Genomic DNA, 22,407 nt, shown 5'->3' with positions numbered 1-22,407 from the left:
TTTGACATTTTTCTTGTTTTAATTAAACATGGTTCAGAATAACTGTACTTTGTCTGGGTTTGAACATAACCCTTAAGCTTTCAAATTCCTTGCATCAGAAGAGGGTAAGAGAGGGGTGAGTCCATTGTAAGGTGCTATGGTTCATTCACAAAACAAAAAAGCATGGTTTATCATGACATCTGAATGGTGTTTTTTTCAGGGGTAATCAAGGGTACACAGTACTGTCACCTCTCCTTTTTTTGTTAAAAAGTGTGGCACTTATTGTAACAACTTCATGGTTGTTTTTCATAGGGTGAAAAAGCACTGCATCTGAATGAAACCATTGTGTCTCTGCTTTGTTTAAACTATAGTTTCAGAGAAAACCAGGATCTGAAGCCATCTTTTGATCCTGGCTTCTTTACACTTACCATAGTACAAGCCAGAATTTCCCGACTTTGAACATCATGAGGAACTATGTTTGTTTTAAATCTGAAGTGAAAGCTTCCATTCTCCTTGTCACAAGCACAAAAGACAAGGGATGGGAAGTAGGTTAGCCTGAGGAATCATTTACTCTGAAACTCACCTACAGGTGGTACCTAACACCAAGAAAACTAGCGCTAATACGCCCAGGAACCTCACCAAAATGCTGGAGAGGTTGCACCTCCACAGGCACATACTTCCACATGTGGTGGGAGTACCCCAAAATCCAACTATTCTGGACAACAGCCATACGAGAAATATGTAAAATAACTAAGCAAGTATTAGACATCACCCCAGAATTGGCCCTACTAAACCTCTTCCAAGACAACAATGCCCATTTACACCGTAAAGCACTCATAACCCACCTACTTTCAGCAGCCAGAAACATCATAACCAGACACTGGAGAGACCTGTCAGGAGTAAGCATGGACCAATGGTACCAAATAGTATGGGAAACAGTCCTACTAGAAAAATTAACCAATAAACTGAAACTGACACGGGGACAAACAGAAGAAGACACCTTTACCCTGGTATGGCTCCCCTTTATCATGTACACAGCCCAACAAGACAATGACAATAATCCACCAACAGCATATAATTCAATATGGCTAACCTGATCCAAAACACCCACCCACCTCACTCACACACAAAGATCACCACAGCCAATCACAAACAAACAACCACACCCTAGGCCAACCCCAACCTCTCTCACCACCAAAGGAACACAAGTGAACAGCAGAGAACCAGCACAAGTAACGCTGACACCAAACCCTACATACATTAAGCAAAATAGAAACATTGCCACCCCACCCCACCTATCTTCCCCCCTCCATCCCTTTTCTTCCTGATGTCTCAACAAATGAAACTGATTTGCAAAAATGTTACATGAAAAAAATACGAGAGACGTTACACATACTTCTGTAAAACAAGAAAATCTTTAATTTTAAAAAAAGCAAGAAACCATGGTTTCCTGTTACACCTGGAGCATGCCCCAGACATACTCATCCAAAAAATCTCTCTAATATAGCTTTGGAATAATATCAAACCAGAATTAGCTGAAATGTGCATTATTGTTAATTATTCTAACTTCCAACAGCTCCAAGGATCAGGTGTGCTGAAAGGTAAATACTCAGAGGTGGCTAAACTCCTTCCTCTCCTCCATGAATCAAGAATGCGGCAAGATATTTCAGAAATCTGGGGTGTGATAGGTTTAATTGTTATAGCAGAATAATTTGTTAAATATGAGACAGTCTTCAACAGTACTTTTATTAAAGGCTGACGTGTAAATAGCCCAAATAGAGCATTTCAAAGATGCCAATCTGATAACCGCAGCCCTGTCATGCTACTCTGTGCATCGTGGATGAGTGCTTATTATGTTTACATTTTGGCTTGACCGTCTGGCAGTCAGGATCCCAAGAGAGACGCATCATTTCCATTGCAGATACATCTTAATTATGGGGCTGATTTTGACTGTAAATTATTTTGCACATGCCATCTTAAACAAGAATAGTGGCAAAAACACATAGCTGGTTTGGAAAATGTGCTCTTTTCAAGTACTATACCTGATTTATCCTCTGTTGATTGAGGCTTGATTTACGCAAATATTTCTGAGTTTTAGGGATGCAGGTGGCGCTGTGGGTTAAACCACAGAGGCTAGGACTTGCCGATCAGAAGGTTGGCGGTTCGAATCCCTACGACGGGGTGAGCTCCCATTGTTCTGTCCCTGCTCCTGCCCACCTAGCAGTTCGAAAGCACGTCAAAGTGCAAGTAGATAAATAGGTACCGCTCCAGCGGGAAGGTAAACAGCGCTGTTCTGGTTTGCCAGAAGCGGCTTAGTCATGCTGGGCACATGACCCGGAAGCTATATGCTGGCTCCCTCGGCCAATAAAGCGAGATGAGCGCCGCAACCCCAGAGTCGGCCACGACTGGACCTAATGGTCAAGGGTCCTTTTACCTTTACCTTTACCTTTACCTTCTGAGTTTTATTCAATTTGACACCCCCCTTCAGACCTGTTTTGGTGTGCATTTTTTCATTGTAAGCTTACAAGTTATGTGAGTAGTTGTGTTGAAAAAAGTGGGGCCCTTGCATGCATTGATCATAGGCAATTACTAGGTGCTGTTTCAAAGTCGCTAACTATAAAGAAAAAGCCAAACCCATTAGAAAAAATAGAGACAACCCCACCCCACCCCACCCATATCACGTAGATTGGACTGAATGTGGGTTAATGTGACAGCATAATAAAACACATATTTACTTTTGACATACCTCATTTGCACCATTAGTGAATATTTGTCATGGAATTTATATACAAATACTTCTGATTTGTTGTTTCCAGTGCAGCTCAAATAGAAGGCAAATAACATAATGGAGCATCTGAAGAAATTCCTACCCTTTCCCATATTTTGCAGCTTTTGGAAATGTTACATTTTCAGATACCATCTGATCATCTCTCTCTGTGTGCTTAATAATAATAATAATAATAATAATAATAATAATAATAATAAATTTATTGACTGGGTTTCCCCAGACATTTTGGGCATCTCCCAACAGAATATTTAAAAAACGATAAAACATAAAATATTAAAAACTTCCTCAAACAGGCAAAACTAACTGAGATCCAGTGGTGCAGTTAGATAATTTTAGACTCTGAACTTAATAGCCTTATGGTCCCCCACTTCTTTAAATAGTGATGGTTAGGTTCATGGCTGTGTTGGGCTAAGCCTGGACCAGACCTGAAGACAAGCAAAGTAACCCTGGCTTGTTTCACTTAATGTTGGTCTCATTTTCTGTAGCAGGACAAGTATCTGGGTCAGAGTGCTGAAACGAACCAGTATCAAGACAGGATAGGCTATGCTCTGGTTCATTGTCTGGGGTGGCTTTGATTGTGTAAACAAACCATCGTTCTTCTAAACAAAGCATGGCTTGCCTTGTGTGTGAACCAACCCACGGTGTATTAATTTCAAAATGTCATAAGCCAGTTCCGCTTTGTTTGGGGCCCTCCAGCGCATTGAGGTCCTGAGCATCTGCCCGAAGTCCTTCCCCATTGGCACTGCAGCTGGCGGAAGTCAAAGGACTTCCATTAACCCAGTCTGCAGCCTTCAGATAATAAACCTCTTTAGAGTCACTAACACAACCAGCTTATTATTATTATTATTATTATTATTATTATTATTATTATTATTACCGTATATGAAGTGGATACCATATGTTGAGTCTATATATTAATTACTGAGTAAACACGGTCTGACATTTAACATGTTAACATGTACGTAAATTGAATGGCATATTATGTACTGTAGTTTCATTACCACACATAAGTGAATCATGCAGGCCATTTGGAAATCAATGATAAATGAGATTAACTTAAGAGCAGGCCATCTGGCTGTAGTCAAGTATAAAGGGAGTGGGGAATAAAATAACTCCAGATTTCCAAAGGTTTTGGGCTGGGATCTGGAGGGTTCCTTCTGCCTACAGAATCTTCTTTCACACAGCTAATTCTGCACACAGCTTGCACAAGAGCTTGAGCATTCATGTGCAGAACTTCACAAGTGAAATCTTCTCTCTCACTCACAGACTTCTGGATCTTAGCTCTAGTTCCCTTTTTGCATCATGTTGAGGAAAATGCTATAATCATCACTCTTTTTCAGTTCATTTTTAAAGAATATCTAAACAAAATACAAGGTAGGGTGTAACAACCTCAGTTTTGAACAATATCCTTTTACTTTTAAAAAATAATAATTATGGAATCTGTGTTGGTTGGCAAATCGTATTTTATAATTTTATATTCTCTATTACTAATATTTTAACTGGGAAAAGCTGTAAAATTAAATTGATTTCTGCTATTCTATTTTTAAATGAGCTCTTGTGTGACACGGGGGAAGCAATGATTTAAAATTGCAATCTAGCTCCTGGCTTCAAAAATTGGGCTTTGTTAACCTGGCATTTGCCAAAATTTTTGGCAGCTTGTATTACTGAAGGAAGGAGGGGGAAGCAGAGCTCTTTTGCCACCAGAGATTAAAGGCAGAATTACATCATTAGGATTGAGCAGAGTCTTTGGGATCTCACCGAGCACACTTTCCTCTTCCTGCCCTACTCCCTATGGTTTCTTTTTCTGTTTTGCTGCCTTCAGCTGTTTCTTCAGAAAATATTATGTTATTAAAAAGGATTGCATCAGAGATGAACCATAAACCCGTCAAATTTCCTTGAATGCATTTTGGCAGGCCAACCCTGAGCATTGCCTCTTAACACTTAATTCTGTTTACTGCATTTCTTCACATTCTTCATTAAAAACAAAAACCATCCTTCTCACTGTGCAACAGCCCCAATCCTGACTGGACTTTCCGAGTTGCTATTTAAAAACACAGGCATTCCAGCATTTCACATATTGTTTTGTTAATCCCCAAGTGAAATTTATTTAAAATCACCAGACATCTTCTTTTTAAACTTTTGTTCTAGTCAGGGCTTTTTTTCAGCCAGAACTTGCCGGAACTGAGTTCTGGTACAGTGGTGCCCCGCAAGACGAATGCCTCGCAAGATGAAAAACTCGCTAGACGAAAGAGTTTTCTGTCTTTTGAGGTGCTTCGCAAGACGAATTTCCCTATGGGCTTGCTTTGCAAGATGAAACGTTGGGCGAGTTCTTGCGAGTTTTTCCTCTCCCCCCCCCTTTTTCTAAGCCGCTAAGCCGCTAATAGCCGCTAAGCCGCTAAACCGCTAATAGCGCTAATCCACTAAGCCGCTAATAGCCGTGCTTCGCAAGATGAAAAAACCACAAGACGAAGAGACTCGCAGAACGAATTAATTTCGTCTTGCGAGGCACCACTGTACCTCTAAGGTGGGTGCCATTGTCGTTATAAGACAACAAGGGCGGCCTTCAGGGTGAGTTCCAGCACCCCTTTTTCTAGAAAAATAGCCCCTGGCTCTGGTGACCCTTTAATAATTTCTTTTTCAAGAGCTACAAACTATGCAACTCTGAAATCAATGCTGTTTCCAAGTTTTCTCACTTGTGTGTAAAAACGAAATAGATAACCCTGATCCTCAGAAACTAAACTCCAGCTCAATTCAGTCTTTCAAGTCCCCCTTGTTCATCCTCCAGACTTGCTTATTGTTCTCCCACCCACCCCCCCAAAAAAAGATTACTACATGACTGTTGTGACCCATGTAACTTAACTGATCCTGTCCCTTGTCTTAGGAGATCAGAAGGCATTTTTGCACCAGACAATCAGAACATGCAATGGGGCTCTGATCAGACATTTGCATCCTCCTGATGCAAGGCACTGTTAAGTTTTGATACTTGTGCTGCTGTCAGAGGCAATGAGGGTCGGATGTTGGGGTGACAAATTAGTTCTGACAAGCTTAATGACCTCAAGAAAGGAAAGTCTGCAGTCTTGATAGCATGTGCAGAATAACTGGTTAGCTCAGCCAAACGGGGAATGTGTTAAAAAACCCAAATTCTCTTTGGCAGGCCAATTTTACCGTTCTGCGGGGTAGGGTGGGGTGGGGAAGAGGCTGCCACCAGCTTCTTTATGTGTACAAATGTATCAACCGGCTTTATTTCAAGCCATTAGACTTTAAGAGGAACAATCAGAACTTTCAACCACTGCTCATGGTATAAAGTTAAGCAGACAGTGATGAGGAAGTTGGCTTTATGAGAGGTATTTAGAACTATGATAATTATTACAATTTGGAAATGGTCAGCTATTTGTGCATACATATGCCTGTATTTTTTTATTTTAAAAATCTAATTTAGTGGGGTTTTAAAACTGACGCCACAGTATAATAGGAATAGTAAATTATGTGGAAAAATGGCAGTGGGTATAAATTCTCTCTCCTGCCCACCTAGCAGTTCGAAAGCATGTCAAAGTGCAAGTAGATAAATAGGTACCGCTCCGGCGGGAAGGTAAATGGCGTTTCCATGTGCTGCTCTGGTTCGCCAGAAGCGGCTTAGTCATGCTGGCCACATGACCCGGAAGCTATACACCGGCTTCCTCGGCCAATAAAGCGAGATGAGCGCCGCAACCCCAGAGTCGGCCACGACTGGACCTAATGGTCAGGGGTCCCTTTACCTTTATAAATTCTCTTTTTTTTTTTAATAAATTTTTATTAGGGGTTTTTACAAAATAAAGTACAGAAATAAACAACCTTTCTTTTATCTCAACAAAGTTTCATAACTTCTTTGGACTTCCTCACATCTCCCGCTGCCATTTTCATCATCATAAATTTTTCCCGGCAATTTATCATCTAATTTGCAAATTTTATAACCACTCATTTAAATATAATCCTCTGTAAATTAGTTTCTCTTAATCTCACTTTACATCCCATTTCGATCCGATTTTGTGGTGGCCAATTATTTATGATCAAACATCCTACTTAACTTTCCGCCAAATCACAATATTTTTGTAAATAAATCTTAAATTTCCTCCAATCTTCTTCAACCCTCTCTTCTCCCAGGTCTCGAATTCTGCCAGTCATCTCGGCCAGTTGCATATAGTCCATCAGCTGCATCTGCCATTCTTCCAGAGTGGGTAGATCTTGAGTTTTCCACTTCTTGGCGATAAGTATCCTTGCTGCTGCTGTTGCGTACAAAAAGAATGTTCGGTCCTTCTTTGGCACCATCTGGCCGACAATGCCCAGGAGGAAGGCCTCTGGTTTCTTAAGGAAGGTATACTTAAATACCTTTTTCAGCTCATTATATATCATTTCCCAGAAGACCTTCACCCTGGGACAAGTCCACCAGAGGTGAAAGAATGTTCCTTCATTTTCCTTACATTTCCAGCATTTGTTGTCTGGCACATGGCATATTTTGGCTAGTTTAACTGGGGTCATGTACCACCTATAAATCATTTTCATTACATTTTCCTTCAGAGCATTACATGCCGTGAAGTTCATCCCCGTGGTCCACAACCTTTCCCAATCCTCAAACATAATATTATGCCCAATATCCTGTGCCCACTTTATCATGGCCGACTTAACCATTTCATCTTGTGTATTCCATTTCAACAGCAAGTTATACATTCTTGAAAGTACTTTAGTCTTAGGTTCTAACAATTCTGTTTCCAACTTCGATTTCTCCACCTGGAATCCTAACTTTTTATCCTTTTTAAAAATTTCTTGAATCTGAGCGTAATGTAACCAGTCTCGCACTTTATCTTTCATTTTTTCCAAACTCTGCAATTTCCAATTGTTACCCTCTTTCTCTATTATTTCCCAATATTTCGGCCATTTGGCCTCCATATTGGGTCTTTTTCGGGCCTTAGCCTCCAGAGGTGATAGCCATCTTGGAGTTTTATTTTCCAATAGGTCTTTGTATTTTGTCCAGACATTAAACACTGCTTTCCTGACAATATGGTTCTTAAAGGCCTTATTGATCTTAACTTTGTCATACCATAAGTATGCATGCCAGCCAAATGCATTGTTAAAACCTTCTAAATCTAACACATCAGTGTCCTCTAGAAGTAGCCAGTCTTTTAGCCAGCAGAAAGCTGCGGCTTCGTAGTACAACCTTAAGTCTGGCAGGGCAAAGCCCCCTCTTTCTTTCGCATCAGTTAATATCTTAAACTTAATTCTGGGCTTTTTGCCCTGCCAGACAAATTTAGAAATATCTCTCTGCCACTTCCTGAAGCACTCCGTCTTATCCACAATTTGCAATGTTTGAAATAAAAACAACATCTTAGGCAATACATTCATCTTAATAGCAGCAATTCGGCCTAACAAAGAAAGCTTCAATTTTGACCAACTGTCCAAGTCTCTCTTAATTTCAGACCAACATTTTTCATAATTATCCTTAAATAGACTCAGATTTTTTGCTGTTATGTTTACCCCTAGGTACTTTACTTTTTTAACCACAGTTAGTTCTGTTTCTCTCTGAAACCGTTCTGACTCTGCATCTGTCAAGTTTTTTCCCAACACCTTAGTTTTCTGTTTGTTTAGTTTAAAGCCCGCTACCCGACCAAAGTCCTGAATCAATTGTAACACTCTTTTTGTACTAGATTCTGGCTCTTGCAATGTCAAAACAAGGTCATCTGCAAAAGCTTTAAGTTTATATTGTTTCACTCCGATCTGAATCCCTTGCACCAACCGGTCCCCTCTAATCAAGTTCAAGAGCACCTCCAGGACAGAAATAAACAGCAAGGGGGAAATCGGGCAGCCTTGTCGTGTCCCTTTTTCAATCTTAAACTCTTCTGTAACCACATTGTTAACTATCAGTTTTGCCTTTTGTTCTGAGTAAATCGCGTCAATCCCATTTTCAAAACCCCGCCCCACTCCCATTTCTTTTAAATTCCCCTTCATAAATTTCCAAGAAATATTATCAAAGGCCTTCTCCGCGTCTATAAAAATTAGAACTGCTTTAGTGTTAATATTTGTTTGCAAGAGTTCCAAAATGTCAATAATGTTCCTTGTATTAGCAAATAAATGTCTTCCTGGGAGAAAGCCTGCCTGGTCTTTATGAATTATCTCATTTAAAACTCTTTTGAATCTTCCTGCCAAAACGTCAGCAAATATTTTGTAATCCACATTTAAAAGGGAAATGGGGCGGTAGTTCTTAAGTTGTGTCTTTTCAGTTTCTGATTTTGGTATCAATGTGATGAAAGCTTCCTTCCACGATTCAGGCGCCTTCTTTCCCTCCATAATTTCATTGCTGACCTCCAGCAGTGGTTGAATCAAATAGTCACTTAATGTCTTATAGTACTTGGAGGTCAAGCCATCTGGCCCTGGAGACTTGCCCAACTTCATATTCTGAATGGCCTGTTCTATCTCTAGTCGTGTTATTTTACTATTCAGGAGTGATCTATTTTCTTATGATAGTTTTTTAAGTCCATTTTTCTCCAAAAATTTTGCAATCTCTTCCTCCTTTTGTGGCCCTTGAGTGTATAATTTCTTGAAATATTTCTGGAAACATTTTCTAATTTCCACCGGGTTCTGAATATTCCTTCCTTCTATTTCCAAATTTGTTACTATGTTCAGCTTTTGTCTCTTCTTCAACTGCCAAGCCAGCAGTTTCCCACATTTATTAGCCGATTCAAATGTTTTTTGTTTCATTGATTTAATCTTCCATTCTATTTCCTGATTTATCAGTTTGGAATATTGTGCCTGATGAAGTTTAATTTCTCTCAAAATCGGCTGTGACTTCGGGTTTACTCTTAGTTTCTTCTCTAACTCTTTAATTTTCCCCAAAATCTTGTCCTTTTTCTCATTTTGTAGTCTTTTCTTTATGGCGTTCTGTTGTATCAAGAACCCTCTCATCACAGCTTTGCTTGCGTCCCAGATTGTTCTTTTTTCCACAGCAGTGTTCAAATTTATCTCAAAATAGTCCTTTATTGTTTTTTGGGCCTTCTTGATAATCTCCTGATCTCTAAACAAGTTGTCATTCATCTTCCATCTAAAGGAGCCGGTTGGTAATAATGTCATGTCCATTTTCAACGCGTTATGATCGGAGCAGGTCTTTGGGCAGATTTCCACTTTCTTCACCTTAGGAGCCAGACCTCTAGAAATCCATATTTGGTCAATTCTTGTCCAAGTCAGTTGGGCTTCAGAGAAAAATGTTCCTTCTTTCCCTAAGGGGTTCTTTGTCCTCCATATATCAATCCAGTCCATGTTGTCTGTCATTTCAAAAAAGGTCTTTGGTAGTCTGCCTTCTTTAGTAACCTTTTGGCTTTGTGACCTATCCATGTTTGTAGAAACGATCCCATTCATATCTCCCATCATAATGATGTTATCATAGTCCAGATAATCCAGCATAATCTCATGCAACTTCTTGTAGAATTCTGATTTCCCTTCATTTGGAGCGTAGATTCCTAATATCAAAATTTTCTCTCCTTGGTGCTGTATTTCAATTGCCAAAATTCTTCCATGTTCATCTTTAAATAGAAATTTTGGTGAGAGGCTCTCCTTTGCATATATCACCACTCCTCTCTTCTTAACTAAATCCGAAGATATAAATTCTTGGCCTATCCTTTTATTTACCAATATTTTTCTGTGGAGCCTAGTCACATGTGTTTCTTGTAAACAAGTAATGTCTAGTTGCTCCTTTTTTAATAAGTGAAAGATTTTCTTCCTTTTTTTCGGGCTGTTGCAGCCATTTATATTCCAACTTAAAAGTTGCAGAGACATCCTGGATAGATCTGTTTAGTTTCCTTGGGATGGTATTTTGTTCTGTGAGTCTTCAGGGTTCTGAGGTACAGGCACCTGTGGTGGTTCAGACCCTGAGGGTAGTTCAAGTCCTTTATGAAGGTCCTCACCGTAGGCAGTCAAAAACTTATCCCTATCTTCCAAAGTTCTAATTTTGATCTTCTTCCCTCTAAAGGTAAAAGATAGTCCTTGGGGAAAGTCCCACCTAAAGATGATTGAGTTGCTTCTCAGCAGTTTTACTAAGTCCAAATATTCAGATCTAAGATCCAACAGCTGTTTAGGAATGTCCTTAAAAATCTCAATTCTTTTGTCCGAAATGTTCAAAGAGCTTCCGTAGTGCAGGCCCAAAATCTTGTCCCTTTCCTCCTTTGATCTCAACGTAATCAAACAGTCTCTGGGCCTTTCTCTCTTTGTAAGTCTTCCAAGTCTGAAGGCTGACACAATTTTAAAATCTTCCTCCTCTAAACCCCAGAACTTGGAGAATTCTTTGGTCAGAAACTCAGCTAGATTACCTTCTTCCACTTCTGGTATCGATCTTATCCTTAAATTAATCTCCCTGTTCCGAAGTTCCAACATAGAGAGATAGGTCTGATGTTCTCCGACCTGCTTACTGAGCGGCCTTACTTCTTTTTCCAACTCTCCCACTCTTTGGCTGGTCTCTTCGGCCAGTTTCTGATTTTCACCTGCAGCCTCCTTCAGTTGTCCGATTGCTTGTGCATTCTGTGCAACTTGCCCAGATAATTTGTTTAAAGTTTCTGTATTAAGGTCAATTTTCGCAGTTTGTTGGTCAACTTTCCTCTCCAAAGACTCCAATTTCTCAAGAATTCTCTCTAATACAGAACCAGATCCTCCTGAGGCCATCTCTTCTAGTTGTAAATCCTCAGTTTCTTCCTCCCCTGCCTGTGACAGGGAGGTAACTTTTTCCTCCGAGGGCAAAGTGGGCACAGATGATCTGCGTGCTTGTGAGGCTGCAGTTACGGTTGTCAGAGTTGTTTGTCTGGTTCTTAATCCCTTTCTTTTTGCGCCACTCATTCCAAAAATATCTAACAGTCAAGGTCAAGCTGAGTTATTCCCATGGGAAAGCTACGGCCCAGATGGTAGCAATCAAACAGAGGGCCGGGAAATAGAAAGTAAAACAATGTTTTTGTTGTAAGTCCTCAATCCTCTAGGGGGAGCATAAAATGTCCTAGGAAGAAGAGTCCATTCCACATACAAAATCTAAACCAATTCTTAGGGATCTTCACAAAAGTAGTTTTAGCAGAGTTGGTTTTAGGTTTGCCACAATATTTCAAGTTGTGCTTACTGGAGTTCCAAAATGCAAGAACGTAACCATTCTGAACTCCCTCAGACTGTCTCCAAGTTTAAATAGAATGTATCCAAATTTGCAGTCTGACAGTTCTACTGCTCAGGCAGTTCTGACACCTGGGCTTCTTAAACAGAATTGTAATCCACAAAGAAAGGAATATATAAGTCCTAATAAAAGTCCAAAAATCAATTGCTTACAGTCTTTAAAAGGAAAAGTAATTTCTGCGGGTGCTCAATCTGAGCTGTCAAAAGTTCTCTCTATGCCTCCACTCCTCCTGCTCTTTGCTTTAAAAATCAATGGCTGCGGAGGACGGACTTCCTTTTCCTCGTCTCTCCGCTTTCAGCTTATTTTCAATATTTTAGTCCCGAAATTTAGTAAAGTCCTCAATTACTCACGGGTTGTTACGTTTTGGAATCTTGTGTTGAAGGAAGAAAGGTCGGCGCTCACCGGCAACGGCAACGCGGCTTCGCTCCGCTGAATGCGCATAGACCCACAGCGCCGCTACCCCCTCTGCGATCCGGAGCCCCTTACGGGGTTCCCTCAACGTTTCGGGGGTAGCTCCTGGCGCCCGCCGGGTCCCGAGACCGCAGGCTTCCGCTGCCTGCGGTTTTCCAGAATGGGTCTCCGCTTCGCCGTAGCGGACGACCCTTTTCCAGCGTAGCTTCCCTCTCCCGGTTAGGAAAGGGCAGCCATTACCGTTCGCGCCGCCTCCGGAAGTGTCTATAAATTCTCTATAGCTACCAGTGGCGTAGCGTGGGTTGTCAGCACCCGGGGCAAGGCAAGTAATTTGCGCCCCCTAACCCGTGGATTTGCGCCCCCTAACCCTAACCCCCAGATGTTGCGTCCGGTGCGGCCGGCCCCCCCTGACCCCCACCCTCCGCCACTGACAGCCACAAATATAGCGTAGTAAAAATGGAAAGTCCAGTCTTACGACTTACAAGATGAAATATCCACTAAAACAGCACACATTTTGTTTATTCTTTTCAGTTTGTTTGTTTGTTTGTTTGTTTAGATTTTTTTTACTTTTAATGTTGGTGAGGCAAGAATTCCCAAGCCCATCTGTTTTTGCAGAGGAAGCAGCAGGCAAGAGGACAGCTGTGCAGGTACCCACCGTGGGCCTGACCCACAAAGCCTGCCTTGCATGGCCAGAGAATATGCTACTGAAGACAGAAAATGTGGTTTCTGGAAAGGCAGCATGTGACGTGTGTGGCTGTTGCCTGATATGTCATGAATGTTAGAAGTGGCACTTGGCTGAGCATATAAAATGAAGGATGAACCCCCTGCCCCTTGTACACTTATTATTTACAGTTCCCAGCAGAATGCAAACATGTATTCTAAAAGAATTTCTTGTATATTTCTAGTTTTAAATTATTTCTCTGTAAGATACAGAGCTTAATCCTTTTCTAAACAAATAGGGCCTAATTGAAAAAAGCAGAGGGAGCTAAGCAGCAAAGAATAGAAAAATGTTTACAGAGCTAGGAAGTACATACTGAATGTTGCAGAAAATTTGCATATGGATTACTTGTGGAGAGAAAAGGAGAAACATTCTCAGCCTGTTTGTTACTCTGATGGACTCCCACCGCTTCAAATACAAGTCCTTTTGCCTTTTTCTTTTTAATCCAACTGTTCTTTTTGGCAATCTTTCTCTTGAACCACTAATTGAATATTCTGTTTTTGTATTTCACCCTGGGCAAAAAAAGAAAGAGAATGAAAAATAGCTGTGCCCAGAAGAGGAGGCTGGTTAGGTTTTAAATATTAGGCTATATTAATTTAATTTGTTTTCAACTAAGGGTAATTGAATGAAGGTGAGAGTGTATCTGATAGAAAATGCAGAATGTTTTCCAGAATGGTTTATTACATAAAAGCATGTAGATGTGAGATGTTAATATACGCTAATCAAATAATAGCATCCTGCAGTGAGCCACCTGCTCAGTGCTAAATTCTTGCTCAGGAAGAATTACCATGTAGGTGCTGCAATTTATAAATGTTGATAACCGAAGCACAACATATTTTTGTTGTATTTTTTAAATAACGGACATAACACATGCCTAGGAAGAGAGCAGGAATGGCACTCATCCCAGGGGTATATTTCATTTCAATGCAGACCCTTCTGTCTGTGTACATTATGGTGTTCTACCTCAATCATTCAAAATCTGATGTTAATGCACATAAATAACTCAGAGAATTACACTATCCAATGCTCCATTTTAATGAGAACTCTTCAAGCTGTAATTAAAACCAGTGTTAGTTTATCTGAACAATTTGAAGACATCAAAACACAGCCATTTATTTTAAGGGCTCTCTTTTCCCATAAGCAAATAATACCCCTGATCATGAGACCTATGTTTATGAAGGTTCTTCAGTGTATTTTAGCATTTTTAAGATAAATTCTATGCTATTGAGAAATCAAAAGGTGCAATCACTGCTTTTTCCATGTTCTTTGTTGTGAACCATGCTCGTTTTGTTTTTAAAGAAGATGTACACTGTGAACTCAGAAATAAGTCCCGCTGAATTTGATGGGACATTCCAGTACGCTTGGATAGAGTTACATATGGAATATAGGCTACAGAAATCCAGCAAATTACAATGTTTGCTCATAGGAAGATAAAATTTATGTTTGGCAGGAAGTCTTAAGTGAATGTAAGGAGGAGGATTAAATTTTAAAGTTGGCAAGTTTCTCCTTCCACAACTAATGGCAGCTTCAGAGGGGGGTGATTTGTATTGGGCTGTTCTTATCCTGAAGCAAAGTTCTTAACCTGAAGCACTATTTATGGGTTAGCGGAGTCTGTAACCTGAAGCATATGTAACCCGAGGTACCACTGTACATAAATCCGGCACTGCGCGTGCGCACACACACACATGTGCAAATAGGATAGTTCTGGGATGATAATATGAGGTTAGAGTCAGGTAAGCAGGGGAAGATGACTTTTGCCAGTTCTGTCCCCAGTGCCATCTCCTGCATGGCTCCAGAGAGTCCTGGAACAGGATGGAGGTGGCCCTGGGGGATGCAGGAGAAGCAGGAATTCGCAGACTTCACTCCTCCCTAAGCTAGCAGGAGCAAACCATTCACTCATTGACTAAGATGTGAATGTTTGTAAGAAGAAAGAGAGCACTTACAGTACAATAAAATTGGCAGAAATGAAAAATAAACCATACAAGTATTTGAGCAGTTGGGAAAGGAAGGCAGAAAAGAGAGAAAAGCAGAAAAGTTCCAAACTGCTTTCCAACAAAGAGTTGCAGCAAACTAATTCTCAGGTTCTTCGGGTTTTTTTCTTCCGATGGCTTTCATTCCACATTGTTTTCAAATTATTACCAGCTGACACATTCAAAAGTAATTTCTCTTCCAAGAAGCTTGTCATAATATTTACTTTCTTCACAATAACAACAGAAAAGTCAGCCAGGACTGAAATGGGGAGGCGTACTAAACCTGAAGCCCAATCCTAAGAATCTTTACTTAGAAATAGTTCCCACAAAGTCAGTATGTCTGTGTGCGTCATTTATAGGTACATGCATACAGCACGGCCATCAAATGTTCAAGGCATCTGTGTTGGGTTGTAATCGATTCCATGTTTACTCAGAAGTAAGTCCTGTATTGTTCATTGGGGCTTACTACCATGTAAGTGTACAGAAGATTGGAGCCCAAGGAACAAAAGGCAAGTTACACATGAAAGGAGTGTACAGTCTAAAGTTCCCGTGATCTTTTTTCCAGTGCTAAGTTTTCAGCTTTTATAAATACAAAAAAGGTGCATCTCTGTGGTGACTGACTTTGTCAGGTCTAAACTTTGTTGATATGCAAAGTTAAGTGCATCTGTCAATCTCTTAGTCATAGAATCATAGAATCATAGAGTTGGAAGAGACCACAAGGGCCATCGAGTCCAACCCCCTGCCAAGCAGGAAACACCATCAGAGCACTCCTGACATATGGTTGTCAAGCCTCTGCTTAAAGACCTCCAAAGAAGGAGACTCCACCACACTCCTTGGCAGCAAATTCCACTGTCGAACAGCTCTTACTGTCAGGAAGTTCTTCCTAATGTTTAGGTGGAATCTTCTTTCTTGTAGTTTGGATCCATTGCTCCGTGTCCGCTTCTCTGGAGCAGCAGAAAACAATCTTTCTCCCTCCTCTATGTGACATCCTTTTATATATTTGAACATGGCTATCATATCCCCCCTTAACCTCCTCTTCTCCAGGCTAAACATGCCCAGCTCCCTTAGCCGTTCCTCATAAGGCATCGTTTCCAGGCCTTTGACCATTTTGGTTGCCCTCCTCTGGACACGTTCCAGTTTGTCAGTGTCCTTCTTGAACTGTGGTGCCCAGAACTGGACACAGTACTCCAGGTGAGGTCTAACCAGAGCAGAATACAGTGGCACTGTAGTCAAGGGTAGGAAGGGGCAATGGCCACACTTTGCAATCCACTGCGTACATGGCTTGGTTTGGTATTTCTCCTGGAGAAAAGGGCTTCATGTTATTCATGAAGGATACTGTATGTGTTTTTAGCAAAAAATAAATAAATGGGGGAAAACAGCTCAGCATTCAGACTTTTCCAGTAATTGGGTTGTCTTGGGCCTCTGAGTGTACAAAATCTCTGTGTCTGTTGTAGAGGTACTTTAGAATTATTATTATAAGGGAGGGACTCAGAGATTGCGAAGAAGCATCACAAGCTGCTTGCATGACCTCTTCACACAACTTTCCTACAAAACATTCTTTTTGGACATTAAAACACACGACGCCAGCCGGGCATGAACTTGATTGTGCAAGTGGCTAGTGGTATAAGTTTGTAACATCCGAAAGCTATGTTGAGGAACAACTTCGCCTCCAGCAGTTTCTCTGCTAAAAATAGCCTCCATCTGTCCCCCCCCCCCCCGCAGGAGCTAAAAGTGTTGGTATCTCCCCACCCCACCCCCAAGCATGTCAACATAACAACAGCTGACTGGTTAAGAAGCCTCCAGGGTCCCATCTCTGGGCATCTTCCGCTTCAGATTTAAGCCTCTAGGTGCATGCTAGAAAGAAGGGAAAAGTCAAGGAATCTCATCCCATCACAATGGATAATCATGTATAGTTTTCCTCTCAGTGAGAGAAAGCCAACCATCTATAATGAATTCATTCATAGCGAAATTAATATAATAATTCACATTTCCCTTGTTCATAACCTTCACTATAAACTTTAGTGTTTAAAAACCTCTTATTTCAATTAGTGCTGTATATATATATCCTCTATAAAGAGGGGGGAATCTACATGTAAATAGATTCAAACTCCATTTGATTAGTAAGAACACTAGCACAAACACAAAATTAAAAAAACATAGTCCAGGAAATTATCTTTATAAGTTAGTGTACAGCATCAGTTTAAATGTTACAGTACAGAATAAAATACAGTAACCAGGAAAACATTACAGAATTCTGTTGTTTTTATATTATTTCATTAAATCCATGAATTTTTTATGCTTCCAGAAAGTCTGGATGATTCAGACTTACTTCTATGAGTGTTGAAAGGTCTTAAAATGGCAAAAGCTTGACAAGTATTAAAATGATTAATTGTGGTTAAGGTGCTACATCCTCTTTCATACTTATGTTTTAATAACTCAGAAGTTATGAACGTTCCCATTTGAAAAATATAACTGAAATCAACTTGGTTTCATGTTTCAGCACCTAATTGTAGCTAATTTGGGAATAAGCTAACTAAGCCTAAAATCCTATTAGGAAAGAAAACCATGCCTGTTTTGTCCCGTTTAGAAAAATGTCATTCTGAGAAATGTCAGTCTATCACCGTGGACTTAATGCCTAATTCTGAAGGTAATCTAACACTATTTGCAGTCATTCCATAAGAATCTATTTGCAGTTGTTGCTGCTGCTGTTGATGATGATAATGATGATAGTAATAATAATAATAATAATAATAATAATAATAATATCACACATTCAATGTGCACGAGACTTTAAAGCAGGCATGGGGAATCTTAACTACAGTGGTACCTCGGGTTAAGTACTTAATTCGTTCCGGAAGTCCGTACTTAACCTGAAATTGTTCTTAACCTGAAGCACCACTTTAGCTAATGGGGCCTCCTGCTGCTGCTGCGCTGCTGGAGCACGATTTCTGTTCTCATCCTGAAGCAAAGTTCTTAACCTGAAGCACTATTTCTGGGTTAGCGGAGTCTGTAACCTGAAGCGTATGTAATCTGAAGCGTATGTAACCCGAGGTACCACTATACTCAGCAATACATGACTAATAAAGATTTTCAGGCTGCTTACAAACCATACCTTTAAAACACATTTAAAGCACATGACCTCCCCTCCAAATTCCTGGGAACTGTAGTTTGTTATGGGTGCTGGGAATCGTAGCTCTGTGTGATGTAACCTACAGTGGCCAGGATTCTTTGGGGGTGAAGCCACATGACTGAAATGTATAGGGAGTAATTCAACATTGCGCTCCATTGATTGTTCCGTCAGGGCTTGCCAGCCAGAGCAACCTCCCCTCTCCCACCCCCACCCATGCCAATTTTGGGGGCTGTGGGGCGGAGGAGAGGGAGAAAGCCCCACTGCACAAGCAGAAGTCTTCAACTCATCCGTTGAAGTGTTAGGGAATGCATTAGAGCAGGGGTCAGCAAACTTTGTCAGCTGGGGGTCGGCCCACTGTCCATCAGACCTTGTGGGGGGGCTGGACTATATGGGGGAGGAATGAACGAATTCCTATGCCCCACAAATAACCCAGAGATGCATTTTACATAAAAGGACACCTTCTACTCATGTAAAAACATGCTGATTCCCAGACCGTCCATGGGTCGGATTGAGAAGGCGATTGGGCCGGCTCCGGCTCCTGGGCCTTAGTTTGCCTACCCATGTATTAGGGTAAGCCCACCAAACATTTATCGGAAGGTGTGGATGTTGGTTGCACACAGGGAGGGCTTCTGTCATTTCCATGGCTGAATAGACGCATATATAAAAAATGCAGCGAATTATTATTATTTTTTTTAAAAAGTTTTGAAATATATATGGAATTTGCCATTAGCTCATCAGCGCCATCTAGTGCCATATTTGTATAATGCACTTAAAATGCCCTTTAACATTAGATTTGCAGCTGTATAGCTGAATCCCAGGTTTCCTGAACACACAGAGCTATCTACCATATTTTTCGCACCATAGGACGCACCGGACAATAGGACGCACCTTGTTTTAGAGGGGGGAGAACAAGAAAAAAAAAATCTCCCCCTCTCTGCCCAGCGCCCCTTCAGTGAAGTGGCAGGAGGCGCTGCGCAGAGAGGGGGAGAATTTTCCCCCTCTTGTTTTCCCGCTCTAAAACAAGGTGCCGTTCAGGCGGCTACCTTGGAAGACTGGAGAGCGAGAGGGGTCGGTGTGCACCCACCCCTCTCCCTCTCCAGGCTTCAGGTTCCTTTCAACCTGGTGGTGGGGAAGCCCACCACCAGCCCCAAAGAGCAGGTCAGGGAGCAGCGGAGAGGCTGCTGCCATAGTCGCGCGTGACCTCTCCATCTGGGAGAGGGTTGCGCGGCTATGGCTTCTTTAGCCCCGCGCACGCTCTCCCGGCTGGAGAGGTGACGCGCGGCTATGGAAACTCCTTCCATAGCCGCGCGTCACCTCTCCAGCCGGGAGAGGGTCGCGGGGCTATGGCATCTTCGCTCCATAGGACGCACACACATTTCCCCTTCATTTTTGAAGGGGGAAAAGTGCGTCCTATAGAGCGAAAAATACGGTACTTATCGGCTCTGTTCAGATACTTGGATGAGCCTGCGAACAATGAAAGTGGAGACGGCGGCCATAATCCTATGACACGAATTCTTTCCCTCACACTCGTTCACAGGCTGCAGCCTTGTTTCAAAATCAGGAAATTAACATGAATGTGCAAGAAGCATTTGCTCAAAAAGGGGGGGGAGTTCCTTCCTCCTTACCCTATTCTTCAATCTTAGCAATGTTCTTTTGCCCCACAGTTTGAAGGCTGCAAGAAGGCCTTTTCTAGACTAGAAAACCTCAAGATTCACTTAAGGAGCCACACGGGAGAAAAGCCTTACCTTTGCCAGCATCCAGGCTGTCAAAAAGCATTCAGTAATTCCAGCGACCGAGCCAAGCATCAGAGGACTCACCTGGACACGGTAAGGGAAGAGCCGGATTTCAGATTGTATATTGCTCTCCTGCTTTGACTCTGCTATAGCTCTTGTTCTCTGCAATTAGAACTTTGAAAGGGGAGATTGTTGGCCATGAAGAATTTGGGCAGAGGCAGAAGGTTAGATGAAGATTGAATCACACTTAAGCGCCGACCCATTGAAATCAGTGGGCCTTCAGTTGGTCCCGGCTGAAGTCCCATTGATTCCAGTGGGTCTGCTCTATGTATGACCAGGGTGGAATCTACACATATATTAAAAAAACAACACTGTGAAAATGCTTTTAAAAAAACATTTTGAAAAATACATTGAATTTTCCATAGCTCACTATTGCCCTCTAGTGTCACATTTGTAAATTGCACTTTACAACACATTTAAAATGTTTTATTTGCAGCTGTGTCGCTCAGTCCTATGTCTGGATGTATCTCAGAGACACTAACTTTTGCAAGAGGCAGTAGCAAATTTATTTAATTGAAACTAGATTCTTTGTTTTTAACAGCAGATGAGATCATTTCAAGAAATAAGTCCTTATTTCTATAACTGTTTCAAGGAGGCAGAAGCTGCTGTCTGATAATAATAATAATAATAATAATAATAATAATAATAATAATAATAATAATAATAATTTATACCCTGCCCTCCCCAGGCAAAACTGGGCTCAGAACGGCTAACATCAAATGTATAACACATTAACATGAAATCAGGCAATCAATTAAAATACATCCTAAAATCAGATCAGGATCAGAATAAAATCCAATCAGATGGCAACCCACAGATTAGGGTTGGGGACCTTAAATGCTCCCCAGGCCCAACTGTTTGTGCTGAACTTATATGGGCCTGTGAGAAAAATTGAGAGGCCACTTTCATGCAAGTGTAGTTCTTCCCCCTCTGTGCCCTGCTGTCAAGGCCCATTCTCCAACATGGCCAATCCATGCCTCATGATAGACTCCCCTCCTCTCCCAGGCCCACAGCTCCTGCTGGTGGATCCCTTGTCAGAAATTGCTGCTGGATCCCCTAAGGCGAAGTGCAGAAGGAGTTCAGCTTAGGGAAGCCTTTTCCCAGCCTGAGACTCTCCAGGTGTTACTGAAGTACATCTGCCATTAACCGCCCTGCAGTCTACAGATGAAGTATGCATCTGTATTCTTTAAATAAACAAAAACCTTGACCACTACCTATGCTGGCCAGGACTGATCAGAGCTTGGGTCCAAGAATTTCTGGGTGACAACAGGATGATTTAAGGCAATGGGCCTGTTGAAACACTACACACTCAACCTGTCTACACATTTTGCAAAACTGTGCAATGCATTCAGATGAAGTAAATGTTCTCTAATATACACAATAAAAGGTAAAGGGACCCCTGACCATTAGGTCCAGTTGTGGCCGACTCTGGGGTTGCGGCGCTCATCTCGCTTTATTGGCCGAGGGAGCCGGCGTACAGCTTCCGGGTCATGTGGCCAGCAGGACTAAGCCACTTCTGGCGAACCAGAGCAGCACACGGAAACACTGTTTACCTTCCCACTGGAGCAGTACCTATTTATCTACTTGCACTTTGACGTGCTTTCGAACTGCTAGGTTGGCAGGAGCAGGGACCGAGCAACGGGAGCTCACTCCGTCGCGGGGATTCAAACTGCTGACCTTCTGATCGGCAAGTCCTAGGCTCTGTGGTTTAACCCACAGCGCCACCCGCGTCCCTAATATACACAATATATTCCACTAAAAGAGTTTGGAATGTAGAAAGCAACAGTAGCTGTGTTGTTCTATGAGAAAACCACAGTTGGACAGCAACTTTATTGGGAGCAACCGAAATGTCTCCAGAACGCATCATCACGCAGGATGCTATGCAAAGCAGTGGTTGGGGGAGGGAGAACCTAAATTATGTGCAAACCAGACCATGGTCGGCTTGTAGACACAGTTCATGCAAGTCATTAATTAGCAAAGTTATGGATTAATATTAGATTGTACACTAAGTAAAAAGAGTTTAGAATACTTGCCTACAAGAGCAGGTCACAGGCAAAGCGTGATATAAAATGTTCATATATACATTCAGATGTTGACTTCTCAATAATTTCAATCAATTTCTATGCACATACTAATGTGCATCTGTTTTAGTCAACTTTTGCTCCTGAATCCAGCGAGGAACACCCATGTAAGTAAGTTGGCTTTGACTTGCACGCAGTGGCCTTGTTCACATGTAACACTACACCAAACAATGGCTTAGCAGGAATGAGCACGTACACTGGTGAAGAGTATGAACATCATGACTGCTTCTCTCCTCGCCTGCCACACAACCAGGCCCTCAACCATGATTTGGCTTGCTAACCGAGGCTCATGGGTTGCTTCCACAAAATAAATCATAACCGGTAAACCAAGAACAATCTTGTCTACAACTTCTGGTTTGTTTACAGCA

At 41.5% G+C, this 22,407-nt stretch overlaps 1 protein-coding gene across 3 annotated transcripts in view; it reads left to right on the top strand.

Moving 5' to 3' along the window:
* GLIS3 (GLIS family zinc finger 3) overlaps window positions 1-22,407 on the top strand; it is a 186,956-nt gene that overhangs the window by 99,845 nt on the left and 64,704 nt on the right. For all 3 annotated transcript variants that reach the window (XM_083718651.1, XM_083718650.1, XM_083718649.1), the window contains one exon: window positions 19,830-19,991. In XM_083718651.1, coding sequence (XP_083574777.1) covers window positions 19,830-19,991 — 162 coding nt within the window. The remainder of the gene's footprint in view (window positions 1-19,829; window positions 19,992-22,407) is intronic.

The sequence above is a fragment of the Podarcis gaigeae genome (genome assembly GCF_964106915.1).
Source record: "Podarcis gaigeae genome assembly, chromosome: 17".
Classification (NCBI taxonomy): Eukaryota; Metazoa; Chordata; class Lepidosauria; order Squamata; family Lacertidae; genus Podarcis; species Podarcis gaigeae.
Note: the sequence above shows the minus strand (reverse complement) of the source record. Positions and strands in the feature narration are given on the sequence as shown.